Source organism: Lagenorhynchus albirostris, chromosome 7, assembly GCF_949774975.1.
Source record: "Lagenorhynchus albirostris chromosome 7, mLagAlb1.1, whole genome shotgun sequence".
Classification (NCBI taxonomy): Eukaryota; Metazoa; Chordata; class Mammalia; order Artiodactyla; family Delphinidae; genus Lagenorhynchus; species Lagenorhynchus albirostris.
In genome coordinates this window covers 92,703,170-92,729,560 of record NC_083101.1, presented here as the reverse complement: position 1 = coordinate 92,729,560, position 26,391 = coordinate 92,703,170, and the positions used below count along the sequence as shown (strand labels likewise).

Below are 26,391 nucleotides of genomic sequence, written 5' to 3'. Positions count from 1 at the left end.
CATAGCAACTCTGGGCTCAATGATGCCAAAGTGGATGCCAAAGACCAGGCACCACTTCATCTCTGTCATAGTTGACTAGTCAAAGCTGTCCCAGGCAGCTCAGATTCAGGGGAGGGGAACCAGACCTGCCCTCCGACAGGAATTTGCAGCCTTCCTTATCCATCACATCTCTGTTCCCACACGTACCCAGGCAGCCCCAGCCTCCTGGGAGGCAGTGTGGGAAGGGAGGGGAGTCATAGATCTGGCCATGAACAGTATCTCAGAGCAGGCTTTGCCTCCATCCGATATGTGTCCACCCACCGTTGCCTCCTTCGGCAAGGAGCTGGGGGAGGGCTCCCCTGGCTGCTCTCTTCTCTTTCCTCCTGCCCTAGGCCAGGAAGAGAGTTTAATTGAATAAGAATGGCCTCTGCCATGCAGGAGTCAGATTAGCAAGAAATTCTGGGAGTGAATGTTCTTATTTGGACTCTTAAATATCCAACTCCCCACGCAGAGGCCCCAGTTGATGTGCTGACCCCATTGTGGTTCCCTGGCTGCAGGCATAGCTACTCAAGGCAGGCAGGCATCAAGGCACATTTGGAGCCCAGAAAGTCTTCTGTCAAAATCCTGCAGAGATGGGTCAAAGTCCCTCACTGTTATCATTTGTCCTTTCCACACTGATTCCTGCTTATACATTCTGGTGTGTGTTTTTGGATAATCTAGCAGTATTTACAGTGAGAAAAAAATTATATTTTCTCTCTAGTATCAAGAACCCATGGCTTATATAATTAATCTGGTGGAAGGGCAAAGGATCTCTGACCCATGTCATTAAGCTCTATGGTAACCACCACCATCTTGAGAAGGTAGGGATTGCAAATGAGTGAAGTTTCATGAGGTTGGCACCTTATAGCTGAAAGGCAGGTCTGACAGGAGACCTGGAAGGTGACTACTGATATATGTAGGATAAAAAGCCCCCAAAATCAGGCTTTGCTGGATCCTAATATACCATTTTCTTTTCACATTGGAATCTGTATTACTACACAAGAACTCCCATTCCCTGCAATCTAATGTCTATTGGTTCGGAATGGACTGTTTGGGTCACAAAAGTACATAAAAAATAATGTCCTAATTAGACATATGGCTGCCTGCAGGTGGCATGTACTTCCTATAATTTATAACCACAATAGCATCCCTGTTCAGGCGCCTTCTGCAACTCCTGAACTTGCGTGGAAAGTCATATCCTACGGTGCTGACCTGATGGTAGAGAGGCCTGAGTGTTCAGCTGTTATAGCTTCTAACACATCCTGCTGCCCTTTCCCCAGGATTTCCTGAATAAGGGGGAAACGTGGTGATTGGACTTGAGAGGGAAGCCCCCCATGGACTACTGCCTCACATGGCTGTGCTTTCTTCTCCAGGCTTCTGTACTAGCTCACGGTCATTTCAACACTGAATTTAGGGTTCCTCTGGCCTCAGACAGTTGTAGGCCGCAGGAGGTGACTTTCCGGGAGAAACTTAGAGTATGAACTCCTTAAATAATACAGAACCTTTTCTGGCTTTTCTTTCCCCTAGGAGTAAAACCTCTTCTGTATAATAGGTGAAAGTAATGATTTATTTTTTTAAGCCAGGAGGTTAAATTCCATCTCATAACACTGTGGTGGGAGGTTAATTTTCCTGTGAGTGAATGTTTAGGTTGTTTCCCATATCTGGCTTTCGTCAACCATGGTTTTTTTGTGTGTTTTTTTTTAAATAAACAAGCCAGTCCCTGAGCTCTAAATACCCTGTGCCAAAGACTATGAATGTTCCTGCGTAGCCCAAACTTCTGGCTGAAAGTCAGACTTGTGTAGTTACCAGCCTGCTGCACATCTCTGCTCAGAAGCCTCCTAGCCCCCTTACCTTGACAAGCCACAGAGCTAGGTCTTTCCTTCCGCCACAAAGTATCTGCCTGTCTCACTCATCATGATGTGAGCTCACTCCTGCTCTATCCCCTATCTCGTTTCCTATGATCTCCCCTCACCTCCACTCCAGCTCCACTGATCTTCTGGCTCTTCCTTGAACATGGCAAGCAAGCACCTGCCTCAGGGCCTTTGCACCTGTTGAGCCCTATGCCTGCAACATTCTTAGACTAGACCTTCCCATGGCTCACCCCCTGACTTCCTTCAGGCTTCTTCTGCGATGCCACCTCCTATATGGCTTTCCCTGGTCATCCTACATGTCACCCTACAACATCATCTTCATCACCCCCTTTATTTCACATTATTGTCTTTATGGTTTTATTAGTTTCCTGTGACTGCTCTAACAAATTACTGCAAACTTTGTGGCTCAAGACAACAAAAGTTTGCTCTCTCACAATTCTGGAGGCTAAGGGTCTGAAATCAAGGTGTCAGCAGCCATGCTCCCTCCAAACGTTCCAGGGGGGGAGGCTTCCTGCTTCTTCCAGCGTCTGGTGGCTCCAGGAGTCCTTGGCTTATGGCCTCCTTGGCCTCCATCTTCACATCACCTCCTCTGTGTCTGTGTCACCTCCTCTTCTGACCCTTATAAGACACTTGTCATTGGATTTAGGGCCCACCCTAATCCAGAATGATCTCATTTTGAGTCCTTAATTACATCTGCAAAGACTCTTTTTCACAGGTTCAGGGGGTCAGGATGTAGACAGGGCTTTGGCTGCTGGGGGGCACCATTCAACCCGTTCTCATGGTATATTTTTCCTTCTTTATTTTCAGTGTCCACCTTCTAGACTGTAAGGTTGGTGAGAGCAGGACACTGTTTTGTTACTTGCTGTATCTGGAGATCCTGGGGCAGAGCCTGGTACAGAGTTGGTGCTCAATAAGTGTCTATTGAGTGAAGTCTGCAGTAAATATTTTGTACATTTGCCTTGTGCTCATGTGCAAGAATTTTCTTAGGGTTTATACCTCTGGGACAAATCACTGTGTTCTGGAACACCTTCAGTTTTTTAAAAATGGTTATTTCACTTTATAATTCCACAAGTGGCACAGGAGGGCTCCTTGGCTTCAGCTCTTGTTCAACACTTGGAATTTTCAGACTTTTAAATCCCTGCCAGTCTGATAGGTGCAAAATTATCTCCTCATAAAGTTTTAGTTTTCCACTCTGGGGCTAGAACAGATATTAAACAACTCTTAATTAAGAGCATGGCAGCTGAATCTTGGAGTTCTTACCTGTCTCAGATCAAAAAAGTCTGGAACAATGAGGAACATGTGGATATATGAAGTGAACAGACTAGGGTTGGCTGAAAACTATGCTTGAGTTTGGAGTCTCCATTTCTCTGGTAAGAATTCACTGGTGTTCAGTGTTCCTTTTAAGGGGCGAGAGTTATCAGCCCACTAAGAGGAAGAGACAGCAGTCATTGTTTGGTAGGATTTTTTTCTGATTAGGTAATGACTCCAGGTATCTCCGAGGTTCCCTATGTCAGTCACCAGTTGGTAGAGAACTTGGCTATGAATTTGAACTCTTGGAGAGTCCGTGAGTCTAGATAAGAGGACAGTGGGACAGTCTGAGATGGGACCCCTTCAAGGGCTGGGCTGCCTTGTGGAGGCCAGATGGCTGTGAAGTGTGAGTTGGGTTGGTGTGGGCGTGGGTGGGAGGGGCCATGACTTCTTAAAAGAGCAGCACAGATCCTGAGAGGTTTTCTGCTCATACTTGCAGAGTCGCCCCATGAAAACAATGCCCACTGAGGTGGGGTGGCCCATCCCACAGGGTGTGGAAGCAGCCACTGTGGTGGGAAACACATGCTGGAGCCTCTGTTTATAGTCACTGATCTGAGATAGAGCGGGTATTACCCCGTAGTCATATGTAAAGGGTGCAGTGAGCCAGTGACACCCTTTCTGTATGTCAGCTGCTCCTGACCACAGAAGGGGTGGGAAAGTGGAGTCTTACTTTTACAAAGCAAAAAAACCCAAAAAACAAAAACACCCACCCCAACAATAATCTAATCAGGTAAGATAAGGAATCAACCCCTGCAGACTCAAAATGATTAAGAAAAATATTTCAAAGATGGAAGGATGGATTTCTATCCATCATCATTAGTGATGAACCTCACCCAAAATATTTATCTTGCTTTGAGATAATAAATGACAGTGTGATGCTTTCAGGGCCAACAAGACATCTTGAACTTTATTTTATCTTTATTGTATCATTTTTAACATCTTTTGAAAGATATTTTTATAATATACATACTATTATATTAACACAGGAATATATGTTCACAATTTATAAATAAGTAGATACATATTTGGGACACATGCTCAGTATAGTAAAGAGTTCTTCACAGGTAAGCATGAGAAAATCTTGACAATTTCTTATTTACAGAAGTAAAGCCTTTTTGGGTGTTTGGTGCATGTGATAGGCATTGCTAGTACTCACTGATGTCCTGACCTCACTCCTTCCAAGCTCGCAGGAGACTGTACTACCAGCCTCTCCTGGGTGGAGAAGGAGCCAGGCGACAGTTCTGTGTGAGAGCAGAATGGATGAGGCAGTTAGTGCTGGTGCAAGGCCCTGCTGTCTCTTTCTTCCCTGGCTTGGGAGGAGGCCTTGTGTTGAAATTCAGGATTGAAAGATCAAAGCAGCTTGGTTCATGGGGTCACCACCTGGAGAGTTGCCCAGAATGAACAAGTGAGAATGGGATTGTTTTCAGCCACTAAGATGCTGGGGCTGTTTGTTGTTGTGGCGTCACTTGCCTGTGCTGACTAACGGAGCAGCCATCCCAGGCAGGGCTCAGAGAGCTAGCTCAGATGAATGGTGGCCCCTGTTGGCCTGCAGTCCATTTATCAGTCAGATGGCCAGGGCAGTCTTGAACACCGATGAACAGGTGCAGCCACTGGCCTCTGGACTTATTTGGAGCCATTGGGAAACTTGCGGAGGGACTTCTGATCTGCCAGTGTCTACTGTGCAGGGAAGATGTGTGGTTAACCCATTAGGAGGCTGCTGTGTGAGGAAAGATGCTGTGCCCCAGTTCTATCTGGCATGGTTACAAGGGCTGCAGCACATCCTGCTCTCAAGTGGCTCATCCCAGATTGGGAGTGACCTTTGTGGTGAGGCCTGATGAAGTCCCCTCACTAGTGTCAGGGCTGAGCTGGCTGCTGTGGGGGCTGAGCTGGCTTTCCTGGAAAGCGACATCAGCCTTGCTTATTGGTCAGAGAGAGACCAGCATGGGCAGAAAAGCACCCCCACCCCCCACCCCGGAGACCCCCCCACCCCAGCAACTACTGCACCGCTGCCAAAGAGCCCGTCCCCTTCAGAAGGGATAGAATGAGGAATGACCCCATTTTGCTGCTCCTATGTTTGTTTGGGGCCATGTTTTATGTTTTACAACATCATTCTGAGTCTTGATCCTGGGCCCCACCACTCTGTACCTGCCTCTCATCCAGTTCTCCTTCTTGCTCATGAATGACACCTCCATCCATCCTTTCCTCATGGGATGTAAAACAAGCAGCCCCGATGGTTACCTGTGGCGAGAACCTCATCATTCCTAACACACACTGAGTCACACAGGTGAGGTTAGAAGACAGTAGCTTTTAGCGAACGACTGTTGCAACAGTCAGAGAAAATACAGGTCCAGAGAGACTGTCAGCCCAGGGTTAGATCTGGATTTGGAGTGGGTTTCTGGAACACAGAGAGGCCATTCTACAGAGGATCCTCAGACCTAGCCAACAGATGACGTTTTCACGGTCCACGGAGGAATGAGCCAGGCCCCAGAGCCTGGAGTCGTGATTTAATTCTGCATCTGCAGTTCCTGTCACCCTCTGGTATCTAGACCAGATACTAGGGCTCCACCCTCACCAAGTGAGGGTGCTTCCACCCAGAGCCCTGCCTCTTCTCAATGTCCCAGGAACTGATTTAAAGAAGTCTCACTTCCAACCTCGTGCTCTCTAGTGTGTAGAAGATGAGGGGGCCGTGTGGATTGATCATATGGCCCCCTCTGCAGAAACCTTGCTCTTTATTCACTAAGGCTAGGGCACTGCTTTTCTCCTTAAAAGAAAAATAAGCTTCACTTTCTTCCGTCCCCAGTTGTTATTCTGTTTCTCTAAAGTACTGGCCAGCAAGTTCTCTTGGCTGGTGCTGATGCTGCGTGGAGGGGGCAGGTGTGGCTAGAAACACAGGGCAGGTGGGGGAGCCAGGTGTCTTTCTCTCACTCTGTCTTAGACTCCTACTTCCTTATTGGCTGGAAAGACACCTCCACTGCTATCCGTTAACGAACAACCCCATGACTCCAACAGCTGCTTAATATGGCCTTGCTTTGTGCCTAACCGGGTTGATAATAAATACTAATATCAATAATAACATAAAACAATATCAATACTCAATAATAAAATACAGCCGGGACACCTGTCTCCTTGGACAAATCCCTTGGCCATATCTGAGATAGGCTAATGTATCCAAGGGATTGCATTGCAGTCTGAAGCAGCAATCCGGTTACACTTGCTCTTCCCAGGAAATGCTTGTCCCTGTGTCCTCAGGAGCATGCTCCCTCCTCGAGCCTGGGGAGAGAAGAAGCCTGAGGCCCCCCACCCTAGCAGCCACCATCAGGGTGAGCTCTGTGGTGCCTGACTGTCTTTGTGCGTGTAGAAGGCGGCATCGTGATGGAAGAGTGGCCAAACTGTGGAGGTGGTGATGTCTCTGTTCCTTCCCTCGCAGTTCCCACCTTAATGAGTCCTCTTTCTGTGCTCGCTTCTCCTGCAGCAGAGGGATGCTTCTGCATCTCCCTAATCACTGCTGGGGAATGGCTACCCCTGTAGCAATGCCTCTTCTCACTGCTGGGCACCCACTGTGCTCCTGGAGGAACCTCCTTGAAACACAATTGTATCCTAACTGGTGGCAAGAGAAAGATGGAGTGTGACACATGCATCTGTCATTTTCTCCAGGGAGATGCCTTAATCCCATTAGTAACAGAGCATGTCATGCTGGTCACGGGACAACGTGAAGGGTCTGGGACTCTTCTGTGGGATGCCATGGACGCGTGTCTGGGGAGAAGACATTCTACTTTCTTGTAGAGCAGAGATGGGACCTTCTTCGGTGCCTTCCCCCACTCAACCCTCTTTTCTCCAAAGGTTCCACATGGATTACACCACAGCCTGGCCACCATGACAGCGGGCACCCCAAAGGGGTTAAAGGTTGCTCCAGGTCTCTGAGGGGCCTGCCAACACCCCTTTTCTGAGAACTGGCATAAATATCCAGTCTCGTCCAGTGTAGATGCAGGTGGCATGTGGTGGGATGGTCATAGTGATTAATTAATATCCCTTTAAACTCATCTTACAAGGTTGTTGATCTTATTGCTTTGAGTTGCCACGTCTGGTGGTGACACTCTACTCCCACTAGGAAGTAAGCAAACAGCTTGCTCTAAGTCCATCGGATACCTCAGGATTCATTCAATAAGAGCCAGTTTAAGTCCATTTGTTAAGCCTCACGGGGTCTTAAAGGGGTTCATTTCTTGTTACTATCAGGTTCTTTGTCTTGTTCAGGTTTCCTTCCAAACCCTGTTTCCCTACTAAGTTCTGAGTTGATATTTTATAGACTCTAAAACGATAGAAGAGCAATCAAGTTGAACTTAAAAATGTTAAAACGTACTTACAAATAGAACCTTTACTTTTGGAGAGAATAGGCTATTAAGAAATGGATCTCTGCGGTTAAACGGTACTGCTAGGGGCTCTCAGGGATTAAGCTGCACGCAGAGCTGACAGGACATGTCATGAAAGGCACCTCCTTGTCCCTCTCTTCTTTCCTAGGCTGCGGGCTTTCACCCTCAGGAAGGAGGAGCCTGGGTAGCTCCAGTGTCTGTCTCTAATGAGCCTGTGTCCCTTGCTCCTACAGCTTGTCACATTCTGGAATGCTGTGACGGGCTGGCCCAGGAGGTCATCGGCTCCATCGGACAAGCCTTTGAGCTCCGGTTTAAGCAATATTTGCAGTGTCCTTCCAAGATCCCTGCTCTCCACGACCGGTGAGTAGCGCTGTGACGCCGTTTGCAGTGACCTCTCTGCATTTTCTGACCTTTCCTCTTGAAAACACTTAAAAGGAGGAAACCACACAACTACCTCCCCGAGGAGTGCTCTGCACAGACACAGTTAATCCCAGGGCTTCCTGGGCCCGGAGACACCTGACTGGTGCTGGGCCATGGCTCAGGAAACTGACAGATGGAAGCCGACATATGGGCGATGCTCCCAATGTTTAGAAAAACATTTTCTTGAAACTATAGTGACAGTAGCCAAGGTTACAAAAAAAAAAAACATTGTAATATGTTTTTGTTCTGTTTCTCCTGCAAGCACGTGATGTTTCCACATGTTGCCTCCTTGGGTCGGTGTCACCACAGGTTCTACCTGTCCCATTGTCCTTGTCCTCAGGGTTAGCCAAAGTCCCGATTCAGAGGCTCCCTTCGTGAGGCACTCCGCTTGGAATGACGAGCATTGATTCTGCTTTATTGGCTTTCATAGCTTTCAGACTTGATGGCCTGTGTGGTCCTGGGCAAGTTCTTTAACCAGTCTGGGTCTCAGCAGTTTTCTCTGTAAAATAGGAATAATAGTGGCTTGGCAGTATTTTAAGTGTTAACTGAAATAGTAAATGTAAACAGGAATTGTGAGATGTTTAGTTTATTATAAAAAATGTTCAGCGTCTACCCTTGAGATTCCTTAGGACATGAGAATATTCCATGCAGCATTAAAAAAAAATAATATGGGGCATGTTGGTTATTCAGTCACCTGTCTTATTGAAAGCCTATTACAATGGTGTGTTCACTGTCAATAAAACTTTATTTCTCCTGAATTTACTTTTTATGTTTTCTCCAACTTCTGCAGCCACATTCCAGGACTTAGTTGTGAAGGCAGTGCCTCCTCTACCTTCATTATTATGAAGTCTCCTTTCATCTCTCTGAAGCCTTCACCTTTCTTGAAAGAGAATTTTAATTTTTTTTTCCTTCATCCACTGGAAAATTTCTGTTAAGACATTCATTCTGGAGGTGCCTGTGAAGGCCCCATTTTTTCCCGGTTGATAAAGAAAAGGATATGAACCATCTATGGAAATTTTAAAAACACATAAAAAATTGTATATATAGTTTATGGATAAGTACATGTGTATAAAGAGTATAAAAACATGCAAGAATATTACATACCAACTCTAGGACATCTGAGGATGACAGGGACACGGGTGGGCTTTAACTGATTTTGTTAAGTGTATTTCCTCCCTAACATTTTATAACAACAGTGTTCCAATATACAAAAAGAATTTGCGGGGAACACCTGTATACCCACCATCTAGATTCTACCATTAGCATTTTACAGTTAATATCACGTATTTTTTCATCCAAAGCAAGTTTGACAAGTTTTATTTCTTTAAAAGAAAGGGATCAAATATAGCAAAATGTTCACACTTGTTTAATCTCAGTGGTGGATGTGTAGGTGGCTTTTATATTAATTTAGGCTTTTCTGTACTTTTGAAATGTTGCAAAGAAGTCAAATAAATCCTATTAAAATAATATGTCAAAAATGAGTGGGGGAAGTTAATTGAACTACCATGCTTCTCCAGAAATATACTTAAGGTATGAAGTCCTGTATATGTTTCTATATAATAAAGTTTGAAGAAGTTTTGGGGAAAGAGAATGAAGTAGAGAGATCTTATCTACCGAGAAAACTTTCAACCCAATATGCAAGTAATGGTATAACATTTCTAAAGCAGAGCAGGAACAAGGGGACCTGTGTTCCCTGATATCAGTCTCATCTTGTCTGACAAGCTGCTTGTTGTGTCCATTGAGCAGATCTGAGATCCAGGGAGCAGGTGGGAATGCACCACCTTCTGTCCCAGCTGGGGAAATACTGGGCTGTGAGAGAATGCACTTCGCTTCCAGCTGTCCCTCTTCCCCTCCCTGCCCTGTTATGGGGACCCTGGACTGTGGAGGGCACTGGCCCATTTTCCTTCTAGATTTCCCAGGGGCCAGCAAAACAGGAGGTTCTATTTGTGAGCAATTCTCCTTGGGTTTTCTGCTCACTTGCTCAGGCCATTTCTCTTCAAATTGGGCATGAGCTGGAGGTATGAGAATTGGCACAGTCAGCTTCTTTGTCCACATTCCTTGGAGTAGAGCTGGGGACAGGTGAGCGTGGAGTGAGTGGGGCAGCATTAGGTCCCAGCAAGCTGCCCCAGCATCTCAAAGTTTCATGTTGGTGGCACATGACTTCCTCTTTCCTTCTTCTCTTGCTGCTAGTGAGTGGATGGCTTTACTTATTCGTGAATTCTTTTTTGTTCATTGTATTAATTATTGGGGGAGAGACTCTGTGATCTGGATTCATCACCCATCTCCAACTGGAAATAAAAAATAATACTTTTAAATGAATGGGTTTTTTGGTATGGTATGATTTTCCTTAGAAGATTTTTTCCTCTGATTTTTCTTGCAGAGCTCCAAGGTTATTTTCAACACAAAACCAGAGAAGACAATGAAAGAGAATTCAAATGTAGCCAAAGCTCCATTTATTATTTTTTTAAAAATTGATATATAGTTTATTTATGATAAAATTACCCTTTAAAAATATACAGTTCTGTGGTATTTAGTATTGTCAAAGATAGCACAAGTACAATCATCACCACTATCTAATTCCAGAACATTTTTCATCACCCCAGAAAGAAAACCCATACTCATTAGCAGTTACTCCCCATTTTCCAACCCCCTTTCCCCAGACAACCACTACTCTACTTTCTGTCTTTATTGATTTGCCAATTCTGGACATTTTATATAAATGTTATCATACAATATGTGCCTGACTTCTTTCACTTACTGGAATGTTTTCAAGGTTAATCCATATAGTAGCATGTATCAGTATGGCATTATTTTTAGGGCTGAATAATATTCCTTTGTATGCATATGTTACCTTTTGTTTATTCATTTATCAGTTTATGGACATTGGGTTATTTTCACCTTTTAGTTCTTATGAATAACGCTGCTATGAAGATGTGTACAAGTTCCTGTGTGGACAGATGTTTCAATTCAACTAGGAGCTGAATTGCTCAGTCATATGGGAACTCTATGCTAAAATTTTGAGAAACTACCAAACTGTTTTCCAAAGCGGCTGTACCATTTTATATTTTTAACAGCAACGTATGAAAGTTCCAATTTCACTGACATTTGTTATTGTCCATCATTTTGATTTTAGCTATCCTAGTGAGTACAAAGTGGTCTCTGATTGTGGTTTTGATTTGCATTTTCTTGTTGACTAATGATGTCAAGCATCTTTTCATGTGCTTATTGGCTATTTGTATATCTTCTTTGGAGAAAGGTCTGCTCAAATCCTTAGCTCATTTTTAAGATTGAGTTATTTGTCTTTCTATTGTTGACTTGTATAGAAGTTCTTTATATATTGTAGATATAAGTCTCTTTTCAGATATATGATTAGCAAATATTTTCTCTTATTTTTTGTGTTGTCTTCACATTTTTTTGATAATGTCCTTTGAAGCACAATCATTTTTAATTTTGATGAAGTCCAATTAATGTACTTATTTTTTCTTTGGTTGCTTTTGTTTTGGTGTCATATGTAAGAAACATTGCCTAATCCAAGGTCATGAAGGTTTACGTCTATGTTTTTTCCTAAGTTTTAGCTCTTATTTTCAGGTCTTTAATCCATTTGACTTAATTTTTGTATATGGTGTGAGGTAAGAGTCCAACTTCATTCTTTCACAAATGGCTATCCAGCTGTCACAGCACCATTTGCTGAAAAGACTATTTCACACATTGAATTGTCTGGGCATCCATGTTGAATTCAATTGACCATAAATGTATGGGTTTATTTATGGACTCTTAATTCTATTCCATTGATTTGTATGTCTGTCCTTATGCCAGTACCACATAGCCTTGAATAGTATAGCTTTATAGTTAGTTTGAAATCAGGAAGTATAAGTCTTCCAACTACATTCTTCTTTGTCAAGATTGTTTTCACTATTCTGGGCCCCTTGCAATTTCAAATAAATTTTAGCATAGCTTGTCTACTTTTACAAAAAAGGCACTTGGGATGTTATAGATATTGTCTTGAATCCATAGACCAATTTGAGGAGTACTTCCATCTTAACAGTATTTAATCTTCCAATCCCTGAACACAGGATGTCTTTCCATTTATTTAGAGTTTATTTAATTTCTTTCAACAGCGTTTTGTAATTTTCATTGTACAAGTCTTGCACTTGCTTTGATAATTTTTACTACCAAAAGAATAAATCTTTTATTCTTTTTGATACTATAATAAAAGGAATTGCTTGTTAATTTTATTTTTTCATTGTTAATGTATAAAAATACAATTGATTTTTGCATATTCATTATGTATCCTGCAAACTTACAGAATTCATTTATTAGCTCTAATCATTTGTGTGTGTGTGTGTGTGTGTGTGTGTGTGTATTCCTTAGTATTTTTTATGTACAAGATCATGTCCTGTGCAAATAAATATAGTTTTATTACTTCTTACTTCCTAATCTGAATTATTTTATTTCTTTTTATAATCTAATTGTCCTGGCTAGAATCTCTAGTACAATGAATAGAGGTGGAAAGACAGGACAACCTTGTCATGTTCCTAATTTTAGGAGGTAAGCATTCCGACTTTCACCATTAATTGTGTTCTTAGCTGTGGGCTTTTCATAGATGCTTTTTCAGGTTGAGAAAATGCCCTTCTATTCCAAGTTTTTTGAGGGTTTTTATCATGGAAAAGTGTTGGATTTTGTCAAATGATTTTTCTGTGTCTACTGAGATGAGTATCTGGTATTTGTTTTTATTCTACTGGTATGACATATTACATTAGTTGATTTTTGAATGTTGAACCAATCTTACATTGCTGGAAGAAATCCCACTCAGTCATGGTGTATGACTCTTTTTGTATGTTGCTGGACTTGGTTTGCTAATATTTTGTTTTCAATCCATATTCATAAGAGATATTGGTCTGCAGTTTGTTTTGTTTCTCTTGTGGTGTCTTTGGTTTTCATATCAGGGTAATACTGGCATCATAGACTGAGTTTGGAAACTTCTGTCCTCTTCTATTTTTTTGGAAGAGTTATGAAGAATTGCTGTTAATTCTCCTTTAGATGTTAGATAGAAACCACCAAGAAGCCAGCCATATGATTCTGTGCTTTTCTTGGGATGCAAGATTTTGATTACTAATTTAATCTCTTTATCTGTTACAGTTCTGTTCAGATTTTCTATTTCTTCCAGTTCTGTTTAGATTTTCTATTTCTTCTTGAGTCATTTTGGTAGATTGAGTCTTTGTAGGAATTTTTCCATTTCATCTAGGTTATCCAATTTGTTGGCATATGATTTTTAATAGTTTCTCTTATAATCCTTTTAATTTCTGTGTGGTTGGTAGCAGTCTTTCCTCTTTCCTTCCTAGTTTTGGTAATGTGAGTCTTCTCTCTTTTTTCTTGGTCAGTCTAGCTGTAGATTTGTCAATATTGTTGATCTTTCTAAGAACCAACTCTTGGTTTCATTGCTTTTCTCTATTGATTTTCTACTAACTATTTTATTTATTTCCACCTTAGTATTTATTATTCTTCCTTCTGCTTGCCTTGGGTTTAGCTCTTATTTTCTAGTTTATTAACGTAGAAGTTCAGGTTATTGATTTGAGATTGTCTGTTATCATATAGGCATTTATAGTTCATAAATTTCCCTCTAAGCACTGCTTTACATTCAGCCCATAAGTATTGGTATGTTGTTTTTGTTTTTATTCATCTGAAAGTTTCTTCCAATTTCCCTGTGATTTACTTTCTGATCCATTTGTTATTTAAGCATGTGTTGTTTAATTTCTACATATCTGTGAATTTCCCAAATTTCTTTCTAGTACTGATTTCTGCTTTAATTCCATTATGGTCTGAAAACATACGTTGTATGATTTTAATCTTTTAAAAATTTTGAGTCCTGTTTTGTGGCTTAACATATGGTCTATCCTGGAGAATGTTACACGTGGACTTGAGAAAAATTTATATTCTGTTATTGAATGGAGTGTTCTATAGATGTCTGTTAGGTCTAGTTGATGTATAGTGTTCAATTTTCTATTTCCCAATCTTCTCTCTGGTTGTTCTATCCATTATTGAAAGTGGGTATTGATGTCTTCAAATATTAGTACTGCATTATTTCTCCCTTTGATTCTGTCAGATTTTGCTGCATATAGTTTAGGGTCTGTTGTGAGGTACATATAGCTTTATAATTATTGTATCTTCTTGACTGGTTGCTCTTTTATCTTTGTCTCTAGTAAACATTTTGTCTTGAAGTCTATTTTGTCCGATATTAGTAGAGTTACCATAGCTTTCTTTTGGTTACTGTTTGCATGAAATACCTTTTTACATCCTTTTACTTTCAACCTAAATCTTTAAATCTAAAATGTCTTTCAATCTAAAATGTGTCTCTTGTAGAAAGCATATAGTCAGATCACGTTATCTTAAAAATCCATTCTGCCAATCTTTGTTTTTTAATTGGAGTGTTTAATGTATTTACATTTAATGTAATTACTGATAAATTAGGATTTTACCTGACATTTTGCTAGTTTTTTCTATATGTGTTATGTCATTTTTTTGTCCCTTTGTTTCTCCATAACTGCTTTCTTTGGTGTCAAATAAATATTTTATGAGTGAACTCTTTTCATTACCTTGTTTTTTTTTTCTTTTTTTTTTAACTGTCTTTTAAAAGTTATTTTCTTAGTGGTTGCCCTGGGGGTTACAACTAACATCTTAATTTGTAACAATTTAATTCAGATTAACACCAATTTAATTGCAGTAGTATACAAAAACTTTACTTCTATGTGGCTCTATTTCTCCACCTTATATTGTGCTGTTATGTTATGAAGATTCCATATTTATACATTGAGTGCTCATCAACACAGGTTTATAATTATTGCTTTATTCAGTTGTCTTTTAAATCAGAGAGGAGAGGAAAAGAGTTATGGACAAAAACTACATTTATACTGTTTTAATATTTGCCTATGTATTTAACTTTACCATTATCCTCTATTTTTTCATGTGACATGAATTATTGTTTAGTGGCTTTAATTTTAGCCTGAAGTACTTCCTTTAGTATTTTTTCGTAGTGCAGATTTGTTAGTGATGAATTTTCTAGGTTTTTATTTATCTGGCACTGTTTTAACTTTTGATTCATTTTGAAGGATAGTTTTGCTGGGTACAGGCATACATCAGAGATATTGAGGGTTTGGTTCCAGACCACTGCAATAAAGTGAATATCACAATAAAGCAAGTCACACAAATTTTTTGGTTTCCTAGTGCATTTAGAAGTTATGTTTACAATATACTGTAGTCTATTAAGTGTGCAATAGTATTATGTCTAAAAAATAATGAACACACCTTAATTATCAATACTTTATTGCTAAAAACTTTATTGCTAGCCATCATCTGAGCGAGTTGCAACCTTTTTGCTGGTAGAGGGTCTTGCCTCTGTGTTGATGGTCGCTTACCGATCAGGGGGTGATGATTGCTGAAGCTTGGGGTGACTGTGACATATTCTTAAAACAAGACAACGATGAATTTTGCCACACTGATTGACTCTTCCTTTCATGAATGATTTCTCTGTAGCATGTGATGCTGTTTGATAGCATTTCCCTCACAGATTTACCTTCAAAATTGGAGTCACTCCTCTCAAACCCTGCCACTGCTTATCAACTAAGTTTATATAGCATTCTAACCCTTTGTTGTCATTTCAACAATCTTCACAGCATCTTCACTAGGAGTAGATTCCATCTCAAGAAACCACTCTCTTTGCCCATCCCTAAGACGCAGCTCCTCATCCATTAAATTTTTATCATAACATTCCAGCAAGTCAGTCACATCTTCAGGCTCCATTTCTAATTCTGGTTCTCTTGCTATTTCCACCACATCTGCAGTTACTTCCTCAACTGACGTCTTGAACCCCTCAAAGTCATCCATGAGGGTTGGAATTAACTTATTCCAAACTCCTGTTAATGGTGATGATTTTACCTCTTTCCATGAATCATGAGTGTTTTTGATGGCATCTAGAATGGTCAATCCTTTCCAGAAGTTTTCAATTGACTTTGCTCAGATCGATCAGAGGAATAACTATGTATGGCAGCTACAGCCTTATGAAATGCATTTCTTAAATACTAAGACTTGAAATTGAAGTTACTCCTTGATCTATGGGCTGCAGAATAGATGTTGTGTTAACAGGCATGAAAACAACATTAATCTCATTGGCATCTCAATCGGAGCTCTTGGGTGACCAGGTGCATTGTCATTGAGTAGTAATATTTTGAAAGGAATCTTTTTTCCAAGCAGTAGGCCTCAATAGTGGGCTTGAAATATTCAGTTAACCATGCTGTAAACAGATGTGCTGTCATCCAGGCTTTGTTGTTGCATTTATAGAGCGTAAGCAGAGCAGATTTAGCATAATTCTCAAGGGCCCTAGGATTTTCAGAATGGTAAATGAGCATTGGCTTCAACTTAAAGTCACCAGCTGCATTAGCCCCTAACAAGAGAGTCAGTCTGTCCTTTGAAGTTTTAAAGCCAGGCATTGACTTCTCTCTAGCTATGAAATTCCTAGATGGAATCTCCTTCCGATATGAGGCTATTTTATCTGCACTGAAAATCTGTTGCTTAGTGTAGCCACCTTCATTAATTATCTTAGCTAGATCCTCTGGATAACTTGCTGCAGCTTCTACATCAGCACTTGGGGCTTTACCTTGCTCTTTGATGTTATGTAAATGGCTTCTTTCCTTAAGCCTCGTGAACCAACCTGTGCTAGATTCAAGTTTTTCTTCTGCAGCTTCCTCATCTTTCTTAGCCTTCATAGAATTGAAGAGAGTTAGACTTGCTCTACATTAAGCTTTGGCTTAAGGTAATGTCGTGGTTGGTTTTATATTCTATCCAGACCATTAAAACTTTCTCCATATTAGCAATAAGGCTGTTTCACTTTCTTATCATTTATGCTTTCACTGGAGTAGCACTTTTAATTTCCTTCAAGAATGGTTCCTTTGCATTCACAACTTGGCTAACTGTTTGGCACAAGAAGCCTAGCTTTTGGACTGTCTCAGCTTTTGACATGCCTTCCTCACAAAGTTTAATCTTTTCTAGCTTTTGATTTAAAGTGACAGACATATGACTCTTCCTTTCATTTGAACACTTAGGGGCCATTGCAGGGTTATTAATGGGCCTAATTTCAATACTGTTGTGTCTCAGGGAATAAGAAAGCCAGAGAAGAGGGATAAAGATAGGGGAACAGTCAGTTGGTGGAGCAGTCAGAACACACATTTATTGATTAAGTTTGCCATCTTATATGGATGAAGTTTGTGGCACCCCAAAACAATTACAATAGTAACGTCAGAGATCACTGATCACAGATGACCATAACAAATATAAGAATAATGAAAATGTTTGAAATATTGTGAAAATTATCAAAACGTGACACAGACACAGGAAGTGAGCAAATGCTGTTGGAAAAACGGCACTGAAAACTTGCTCAGTGCAGTGTTGCTATAAACCTTCAATTTGTGAAACATGCAAATTGTGAAATCTGTGAAATGCAATGAAGTGAAGCACAATAGAACAAACTATGCCTATATAGAGTTCTTGGGTAGATAGTCTTTTTCTTTTGGTACTTGGAATGTGACATCTCACTGCCTTCTGGCCTCCATTGGTTCTGATAAGAAATCCACTGTTAATATTATTGAGGATCCTTTGTATATGATGAGCTACTTCTCTCTTGCTACTTTCATGATTCTTTCTCTTTGGCTTTAATCAGTTTGATTATGAGGTGTCTAGGTTTGAATCTCTTTTGTTATTCCCCATTTGGTGAGACAGCATTGTCATGTTTGATTTTTTGTTTCCTTTAGTTCTCAGAACATATTGAAAGTAGCTAATTTAAAGTCTTTGTCTAGTTAGTCCAAAACCTGAGTTTTCTCAGGGACAGTTTCTGTTGATTGCTTTTTTTTCTTGTGTGTGAGCCAAATTTTTTTGTTTCTTTGCATCCCATAATTTTTTGTAGAAATTGGAAATTTTAAATAACATGGTGTGACAACTCTGGAAGTCAGATTTCTCCCCTCCTCAGGATTTGTTGTTGCTGTTTGTTGTGGTTGTTTGTTGTAATGACTTTTCTAAACTAACTTAGTAAAGTCTGTATTTTTTGTCATATATGGTCACTGACAACTCAGCTCAGTTCATTTATTACACAGCTAATGACTGAAAAGAGATTTCCTTAAATGTCTGAAACCATTAAGTCTCACAGTTTTTGCTGAGGGTTTCTGTGTGTGTGTTGGGGCACTCCTTCAACACTCAGGCAGCTGACAACTCTGCGTTAGCTTTTACTTCCTGCTTGTGCAAAGCTTCAAAGTCAGTCACAGGTGAGAACTAGAGCTTTTTTACATCTTTTCTGAGCAGGAACAGAACCCTGGCCATGAAAACAGCCCTCGTATACATGTAGCCTTCTAGATTGCCAGAATTATGTCAAAGCTTATTATTTCCCAGCTTTTCTTTTAAGCTTTCTGATTAGCTCACTCTTTACCCCAAATGTTATCTACTGTTTCAGGGAGCCACAATGTTAAAGAAGTGCTTCTAATTGTTTTTGACAAATGACCCTGGGGAAGAAGCTATGTTCCCTGGACAAGCTCTGAATCAGGTCAAATAAAGACAACCTTTGGAGTGGAGGATTCTGGAGAATGACCAGAAGCGTAATAATGACTGTTCTCTGGGAATAGGGCTTTGAAGGAGCCTCAATGCTCTTTTGCCCCCTCCCATGGCTATTAGGCTGCTGGTTTTCACTGTGACTGTGGGATTTGGGTTTTTAAGGCTACCATGGAGTTGACAATAAAGCAAGTTAAAATGCAACAAAGCTGTTGTTCTGACAGCAGTTTGTGGTTTTTTGTTTGTTTTAATAAACATGCTCTAGGTTGCTACAAACTTCTGGTTAATTTCCAGAGTTATGAAAAAGTTGATTATGAAACTTTCTTTGCTAGCTTTCTTGTTGCTATTACAGAGGAGAGAATTTTCAGAGGTCCTTACTCTGCCATTTTCCCTGATGTCAATAAATCTCCATTTTAAAGTTAATTTTGTTTTGGGTAAATTTCATAATGTACTAAAATGTGTGTCTATGCCTTGAGAAACTGGTTATCCTTACATATAAATTATATTTTTCCTTATTAAAATGTAATTTTAAAAAAGGAGTTCTTTCCTTTTCAAATATGACCAGAATTTCCTAAAGGGTAGAACTGTGAATAAGTCAGAAATATTTGGCCAAACCACTCATCTGCTTTATATATATGCCTGAGACCTGGATGGTTAAAGGGGCAGTGACTAAACTCTGCTTTCTGGGTCAACAATTACTAACATTAGATTTTTTGGTTTTGACTGCAAGCTCGACTTTTGGCTAAAGTCCCTGAAAATCCTCTTTTAACAGAATGCAGAGTCTAGATGAGCCCTGGACTGAAGAGGAGGGTGACGGCGCAGACCACCCGTACTACAACAGCATTCCAAGCAAGATGCCTCCTCCAGGGGGCTTTGTAGATGCTCGACTGAAAGCCAGACTCCATGGTCCTGACACAGCCCAGGTGAGTCTTATACCTTTTCCCTTGGATGGTGGCTAACTGAACTTTCCTTTTGCTTTCTTTAACTTTATTTTCAGGTCCAGACAGAAAAACTCACAAACTTTTCCCCCTTGAATTTCACAAAGCAGAGAAGTAGGGGAAGCTTTTGTTTCAACGTCAAATGCCTTGGAGCTATATTGTGATTCCTGAGTCTGGGAGTTCCCTCTTCATCCTAGCACAAATCCCATTCTACTGTGAACTTAATGAGGAAAAGAGAGAGTTCAAGACTTCTAAAAGGCCTGGGGTGCTTTGGGTTCTCTGAAAGGAGAGTGGATGTAAGCCTTTAACATGAGATTTTTTTGAGTTTTTCTGTTTTGCGCATTTCCCTGATTTTCCCTCTAACTCGAAATTCTAGTAAGGCATTCGTTTTCTAGAGTTATGGTATCTCCATGATATCTCTTCGTTATAGGGAATTTTTTGATGTCACCTACCTTATGTGAATGACAATGACACCAATGAAAGTGGCAAATAACATTGAAACCAAGTGTCAGTAGCTCTAACACTGAGAAGGAATCAGCAAGGTGGACTTGCCAAGGCATGAATGGTTATGGGTGTATGTGCTGGGTGGGAAGTATGTTCTGACACATAGATAATCTTTAACTGAAATCTATTTTAGGTCATGTTGAGTGATGTGGCTACATGTAAAAGAGCTCAATTTATGGTCATACTTAAGGAAGGGATGTGGGGGGTAATGAAAACAGGGGGCATTTGTAGTTTTGATGAGATACAGCCTCTTTCTCACACCCACACAAACTTATTCCCCAAATCTTAATGCCAACCGAGAGGCGTGAAGGGAAAATTGGGTGTAATAGGCATGCAATCCATTGGCCATTGAAGGCCCTTCTACTGTACTATGGATTTTAAAGATGCAGAAACAAGAAGAGGATGAATTTTTCACTCTGTGTATTTATATATGTCTATAGTTTGCAGGAAAAGAGCAAACTTACTACCAGGGGAGACACTTAGGAGACCCGCTTGGTGAAGACTGGCAACAAACACCTGTCAGGCAAGGTGAGAGGCAAGGTGAGGTGAACAAGAAACATAAAAAATACTTTTTGAAAGTGACATGCTCCCTAGTGGGTAGTTCCTCTCCTGTGGAGTGGCAGAGTGACCCACTGGAAATACCTGCTGTGGGTGTGGCTGCAGGTTCCCAGCCAGATCATACAAATAGAAATAATGGCTGTTGGGCATGTCTGAGGGCACACATCAGATGACGCCGCCCCTGGCACCAGGACCAGCTCACTGCCCCCACCCGCCCCAGTGCTTCCTGCACCCTGAGACTTTCCTCCTAAGGCCTTTCTCTGGCAGGAGGGCTTGACTGCCCAGGGTCTGAGGAATTCACCTCCCCAGGGGCACCTGCACCCATTTCAAACGGGGCTGGCTTGGGAGACTGTGGGGCGTGCTTTGTGTTGTCCCTCAGCTCCCCAGCAGGGCTGAACCCCGGTGGCTCCCAACAGTAGCTTGTAGCTTTCCCTTCCTTGCCTCACCCCTGCCTTCCCTCTCCAGGGTCAGCTTCAGGAAGAGTGGAGCAATGCCGGCCCTTGGCAGAGATAGTACCAGGGATACAAATCCCTCACAAGCCCTGGGTCCTGTCAGAGGACACTTCCACCTCTTATTCAACCTCTTAGCACGCACCTAACTCCCACATTAAAAATTATATGGCTATTGAAGGACCATTTAGTTTAAACTAACCGCTAACATGTCTCTATTCTCTAGACAGTTATTTCTACACATACATATATGTGTGTGTATGTATACATACATTTTTGAAGTCCCTTTTAATTTTAAACTTTTTCCCACCTCAAACATTTCTATAACTTTCAATAGCTCTGGGGCCCTGACTACTAACTGTTCAGGGCCTGGAGGAGATGGAGTGACAAATGAGCTAAGATCCAATGTACACTTCTGGGTATAGAAATTTACATTTGTTGGTTTAACATTAAGGCTTTTCCATTCATTATTGACATTTGCTCTGGCAAGTAATTGACTATATATATATATATATATATATATATATATATTTTTTTTTTTTTTTTTCTTTGCGGTACGCAGGCCTCCCACTGCTGTGGCCTCTCCCATTGCGGAGCACAGGCTCCGGACGCGCAGGCTCAGAGGCCATGGCTCACGGGCCCAGCCGCTCCGCGGCATGTGGGATCTTCCCGGACTGGGGCACGAACCCGTGTCCCCTGCATCGGCAGGTGGACTCTCAACCACTGCGCCACCAGGGAAGCCCTTGACAATATATTTTTAAAATTTCCCCCGATGAAAGAATTTCATGTCTTGCCTGCCCCAGCTGAAAGATGACCCATCCATACTGCCCAGCCAGTAATCCCTAAAACCCAGTCAGTACACCACATGGTTCTATCTCAGAATAGGATGGAAATAGCACATTAAAGTTATAACTTTGCCAGAGGCACTTTTTTTTTTAACATTTTTCATCTTTGTTCTATACACATTTAAAAAGTATTATACAGCAATTGTGTACATAGACATATAACTGCTAAAGATTAAAGGAGACACATTACTTACATGAGATATTTACTCTATTGAAAATTCATCAGGTTTATTTGAAAATGACATCTTTTTTTATGTTCAAGTTATTCCAGCCAGATCAAAAACAGACAATGGAAGAAGTTCACCAGGGCAAAAATGAGCCTTACACAAGTTCTTGTGTAAAGAGAATAAATAAATTTCAAGTTCTTATTTGTAAGCAATAAATATATTTTCCATAGAACAAATACAAATGTTCCTTATTGATCTGCTGGCAGCCATTTCCCCTAAATGAAACTGAACTCTGGGTACCAACACCAGGGAGGGTGTGTCTCCCTGCCCCCGACTCAGCACCTGCCAATGTCTGAAGTGGGAAAGGGCTGTCATCAGCAACTTATTCATTGGGCTTTTGATCTTTTTAAAGATTAGTTTGTAAAGTTGTTTTTACAGTCTGAATTGTCTGCAGTTCATACAGACATCTGAATGGAAGAAAGTCATCACTAAGCCACGACTCGTAGCGCAGGAACGACCAGTGATGCATAGAAACCACGTCCGGGGAGAGGAGTAGACACAGCTCAGGAATTTGTGGAGATGCTCTCCAGAGACGGGATTTTCGCAGGACACCTGCATTCTCACGCTTACAGGCCAGAGACAGTGGTGCTGCCAAAAGTCCTTTAGTGGGCTCTTGGGAAAGCTTCTCCCAAAGCCCTGAACCCACTCTAGCCAGATGGATTGAGCTGACTTCCACAGCCCACCACCTGGAGAGGTGACCTCTCTCCAGGCCCAAGGCGATCTTGAGAGTGTCTGTGGAAGCCTGTTAGAAACAGTGATCCCATACAAAGAATGGGATAGTGGCTCAAGCAGGGCGACACCCTTCATTCGCCTCAGGCAACAAGAGCAGGGACAGCTTGACCCTGCCTTAACAGAGTCTTGGTCCAGCTGGGAAGTCCCACGAAGGCACAAGCCTGACTCTGTTTTAGAAGGAAGGTGCCTCATTCATTAGGAAGTAACTTTCTAACAAAATGGGGTCACAGCACCTGCACTGCATTTCTAATGGAGTTAACATATGAAGCATTCCCCTACACTTAAAAAAAGAACAATGAAAATAAGGCCTGTTGTTCTTCTGCTCAGTTATTTTGATCTCAGGCCTTTGTAAAGGGGATGAGGAGGCTGAGGCAGCTTCTGCAGCAGGTGTGCCCCCCCCACCTGCTCCCCCCAGCCCGGGTCAGAGGCGCCTAGGGTCTTGGTAAGGCTCCTAACCTTCACGGCGTCCATCATCCTTGGCCAGTAGGTCCCATTTTGACAGGAAGGAGTGGAGAGCATCCTAGCAGAGTACAACAGGGTATGAGAGGGTCAGAGAGGAGACTTAATGGATGGGCATCTGAAGCAAGGATCTTCCTATGAATGGGCTAAAGGAACTTTTCTGTGAATCACTGGGTAGCTTAACATGAATAGCTTTACGATCAGAAGAGAAAAGAGGGCTGTTTTCTTGTTGCAGGGTCCTTGGACATCTACAGCATGCCGGAAAGGAAATCGCATGTGACCCCTACGGGAGAAGCCCCCACCTATGTCAACACCCAGTGCATCCCGCTGCAGGCTGGGCTGGCCGCGGGCAGCAGTGCAGAAAGCAGCCCACGGAAAGACCTCTTTGACATGAGTGGGTTTCCATCTGCCACTGGATTTTTCTCTTTTGAGGCTGTTTTTTTGCATTGTCTTTTGTTTGAAATCTGTGCAATTACTGAATTTTCTTCTGGTGGGGTTTTGATGAATGACACTGATTAGCTGTATTTTTCTGGGTTATGATTGAGCTTTTCAAGGCTTTGAATTTGGCCAACCCCTGCTTTGGAATTACAACCTTCTCTGCAGTCCAGAGGCAAAGCAGCTTCCCTTTTTTTTTTTTAATTAATTAATGTATTTGGCTGTGTTGGGTCTTAGTTGCAGCACATGGGATCTTCGTGGTGGCATGCGGATTTCTCTCCAGTTGTGGCATGTGGGCTCCAAAGCACACGGGTTCAGTAGTTGCAGCATGCAGGATTAGTTGCCCCACGGCATGTGGGATCTTAGTTCCCCGACCAGGGATCGAACCCGCTTCTCCTGCATTGGAAGGCGGATTCTTAACCACTGGACCACCAGGGAAGTCCCCCCACCCCCATTTTATAATTGACTTTGCTCTTGAAGATCATATTGAGACAAATGATATACATAAATGCATTCATTTATTTATTCACTTAGGTATTAATTGGATATTGTGTGCCAAATACTGTATCAGTTTTAAGGATGCCAAGATGAAATGGCTTGGCCCCTGTTTTCATAGAGCTCTTAGTCTGTTGAACAAGACTAACATATAAGCAAGAAATTGTAATATACCCTCTTGTTTGCCTACATACACTCACTTTCCCTCTCACTTTTTCTCTTTCTCTCTCCCCTTCTTCCTCTCTACTGAACATCTACCATGTGTCAAATACTAGTCTACTTACTGGGGATATACAGGAAAACCAAATAGACAAAGTCCCTACTCTCATGAAGTTTAAATAACCACCATGTGTTACCGGTAGTGACAGGTACTCTGATGAAAAATAAAACGGGATAAGAAGAGTAACCCCAAACTCCTGTTGATTGCACTGTAGTATGATGTGTACCATGGACCTCTGTTTGGCATATAGATTGGGAAAAATAAATCACCCGTGATTAATGAAAGTGTAAATTGTTGTTAAGGAATTTTGAAAGAGCTTCCCAAGCTCACAAACAGCTTTACATCCCCAAATTTCTTTTTCAATTTCCTTGAGAATTTTACAGGCCGAAGAGGGAAGGAGAGGAGACTAGCACTTAGTGAGTTTCTACCACGTGGCTAGGTGCTTATTATTTTATTTAATTTTTGCAATAGTCCTACGGGTAGATATTATTATTATTACCATTTTATAGAGGAGGAAACAGAGAACCCTAGAGGTTTGGTAACTTCACTGCTGGTTCACCACATACAATACATACCTGTTATTGTATGTGGGTTAGGACAGGGCTGAGTGCTTTTATAAACAGGCTGCACCATGACAACAAAAGTCTATTTTTCCCCAGAATGGGACACTGGACTCCCATTCTGATTTTAAAAATCACCAGAGCCAGAAGAACTGTAGAAGCATCTAGTCTAATCTCTTCATTTAAAAAAATGTGGAAATAGCCTAGGAGGTATGAAGCAACTTTTCAAGATGCAGAGCAAAGTGGTAGCTCCAGTTGTAACGATATCTCCCAACATCAGTTTAGTAGTTGTATTTATGGTCAGACAATTTTCACTGTTTAATTTAGTCAATATACCAGTGACTCTTGGCCCCAGAGCCTGAGGAGAGTTAGATTTGGCTGGGGTTTGAGATGGGAAAAATGAAAGCCAGACTTCCCTTTTTTCATCCATCAATTTCTACTCCTACTCCCAAAACTAGAGAAGGGGAAACCGAAAGTATAAAGAGCCCTGGAGAGGCTAGTATCTATTGAAAAGTACGGAAAAATAGACCTAGCACTCTGTGTTTATCTTGAACCACTATAGCTAAATAATGATGGTGGTAGTGGTGCTGTTAGTGATGGTAATGTACTGATGGTGGTGGTGATGCTGATGATTGTGGTGATGGTGGTGATGGTGATGAGGGTAATGATATGGTGATGGTGATGATGGTAATGGTGGTAATGAAGGTGATAATAATGATAAGATGGTGATAGTGGTGTTGGTGATGATGATGATGGTGATGATGATGTTGATAGTGATGGTGATGATGTTGATGCTAGTGGTGGGGCTGAGGTGATGGTGATTATGATGGTGATGATGATGTGTGGTAATGGTGATGGTGGTGATGATGATGATGGTACAGAAACAGAATACAAATTTTCAACTACTCCAGGTAATCAGGGAAAAAGTAGAATAAAAAGAGAAAATCTACGAACATAATTTTAGCCCATAGTTTTAACCTCTTTTTTGCCCCAAATCTGTAAATCATTTAACAAGTGTCAAAATGATTTAGTTTTGGTTTCATTTATTCACTTCACTTCTGCCCATTCTCTACCACCATTTAGCAAACTGGTCTGATTTTACAGCACTCACTGAATATTTATGGGTACAAACTATGTCCCAGGAACAATGTTGGACTAGAGGGATGTTGCTGTGCCCAGGAGAGAACCATTCTTGTTCTTGTGGTGCTTGCATTGTAGTAGGTTGGCAGTGGGGTCCTAGATAATCATCACAACACCTTACACTTGTGTGGCACTGGGGGCATTTTTCAGAGTGCTGTTGTACATATTGCCTTGTTTGAAAATCGAACATTGAGATTTAATTAGATGAGCCTGGTGACTTCTCTTACCGCTGATATTTGTGGCTCTTAGAGCCATGGC

At 41.4% G+C, this 26,391-nt stretch overlaps 1 protein-coding gene across 1 annotated transcript in view; it reads left to right on the top strand.

The window, feature by feature from the left end:
• The window catches only part of SHC3 (SHC adaptor protein 3), a 140,985-nt gene that overhangs the window by 92,141 nt on the left and 22,453 nt on the right, over positions 1-26,391 (top strand). The window contains exons 7-10 of the mRNA XM_060153563.1: positions 7,798-7,924; positions 19,344-19,494; positions 20,454-20,553; positions 23,519-23,677. Coding sequence (XP_060009546.1) covers positions 7,798-7,924; positions 19,344-19,494; positions 20,454-20,553; positions 23,519-23,677 — 537 coding nt within the window. The remainder of the gene's footprint in view (positions 1-7,797; positions 7,925-19,343; positions 19,495-20,453; positions 20,554-23,518; positions 23,678-26,391) is intronic.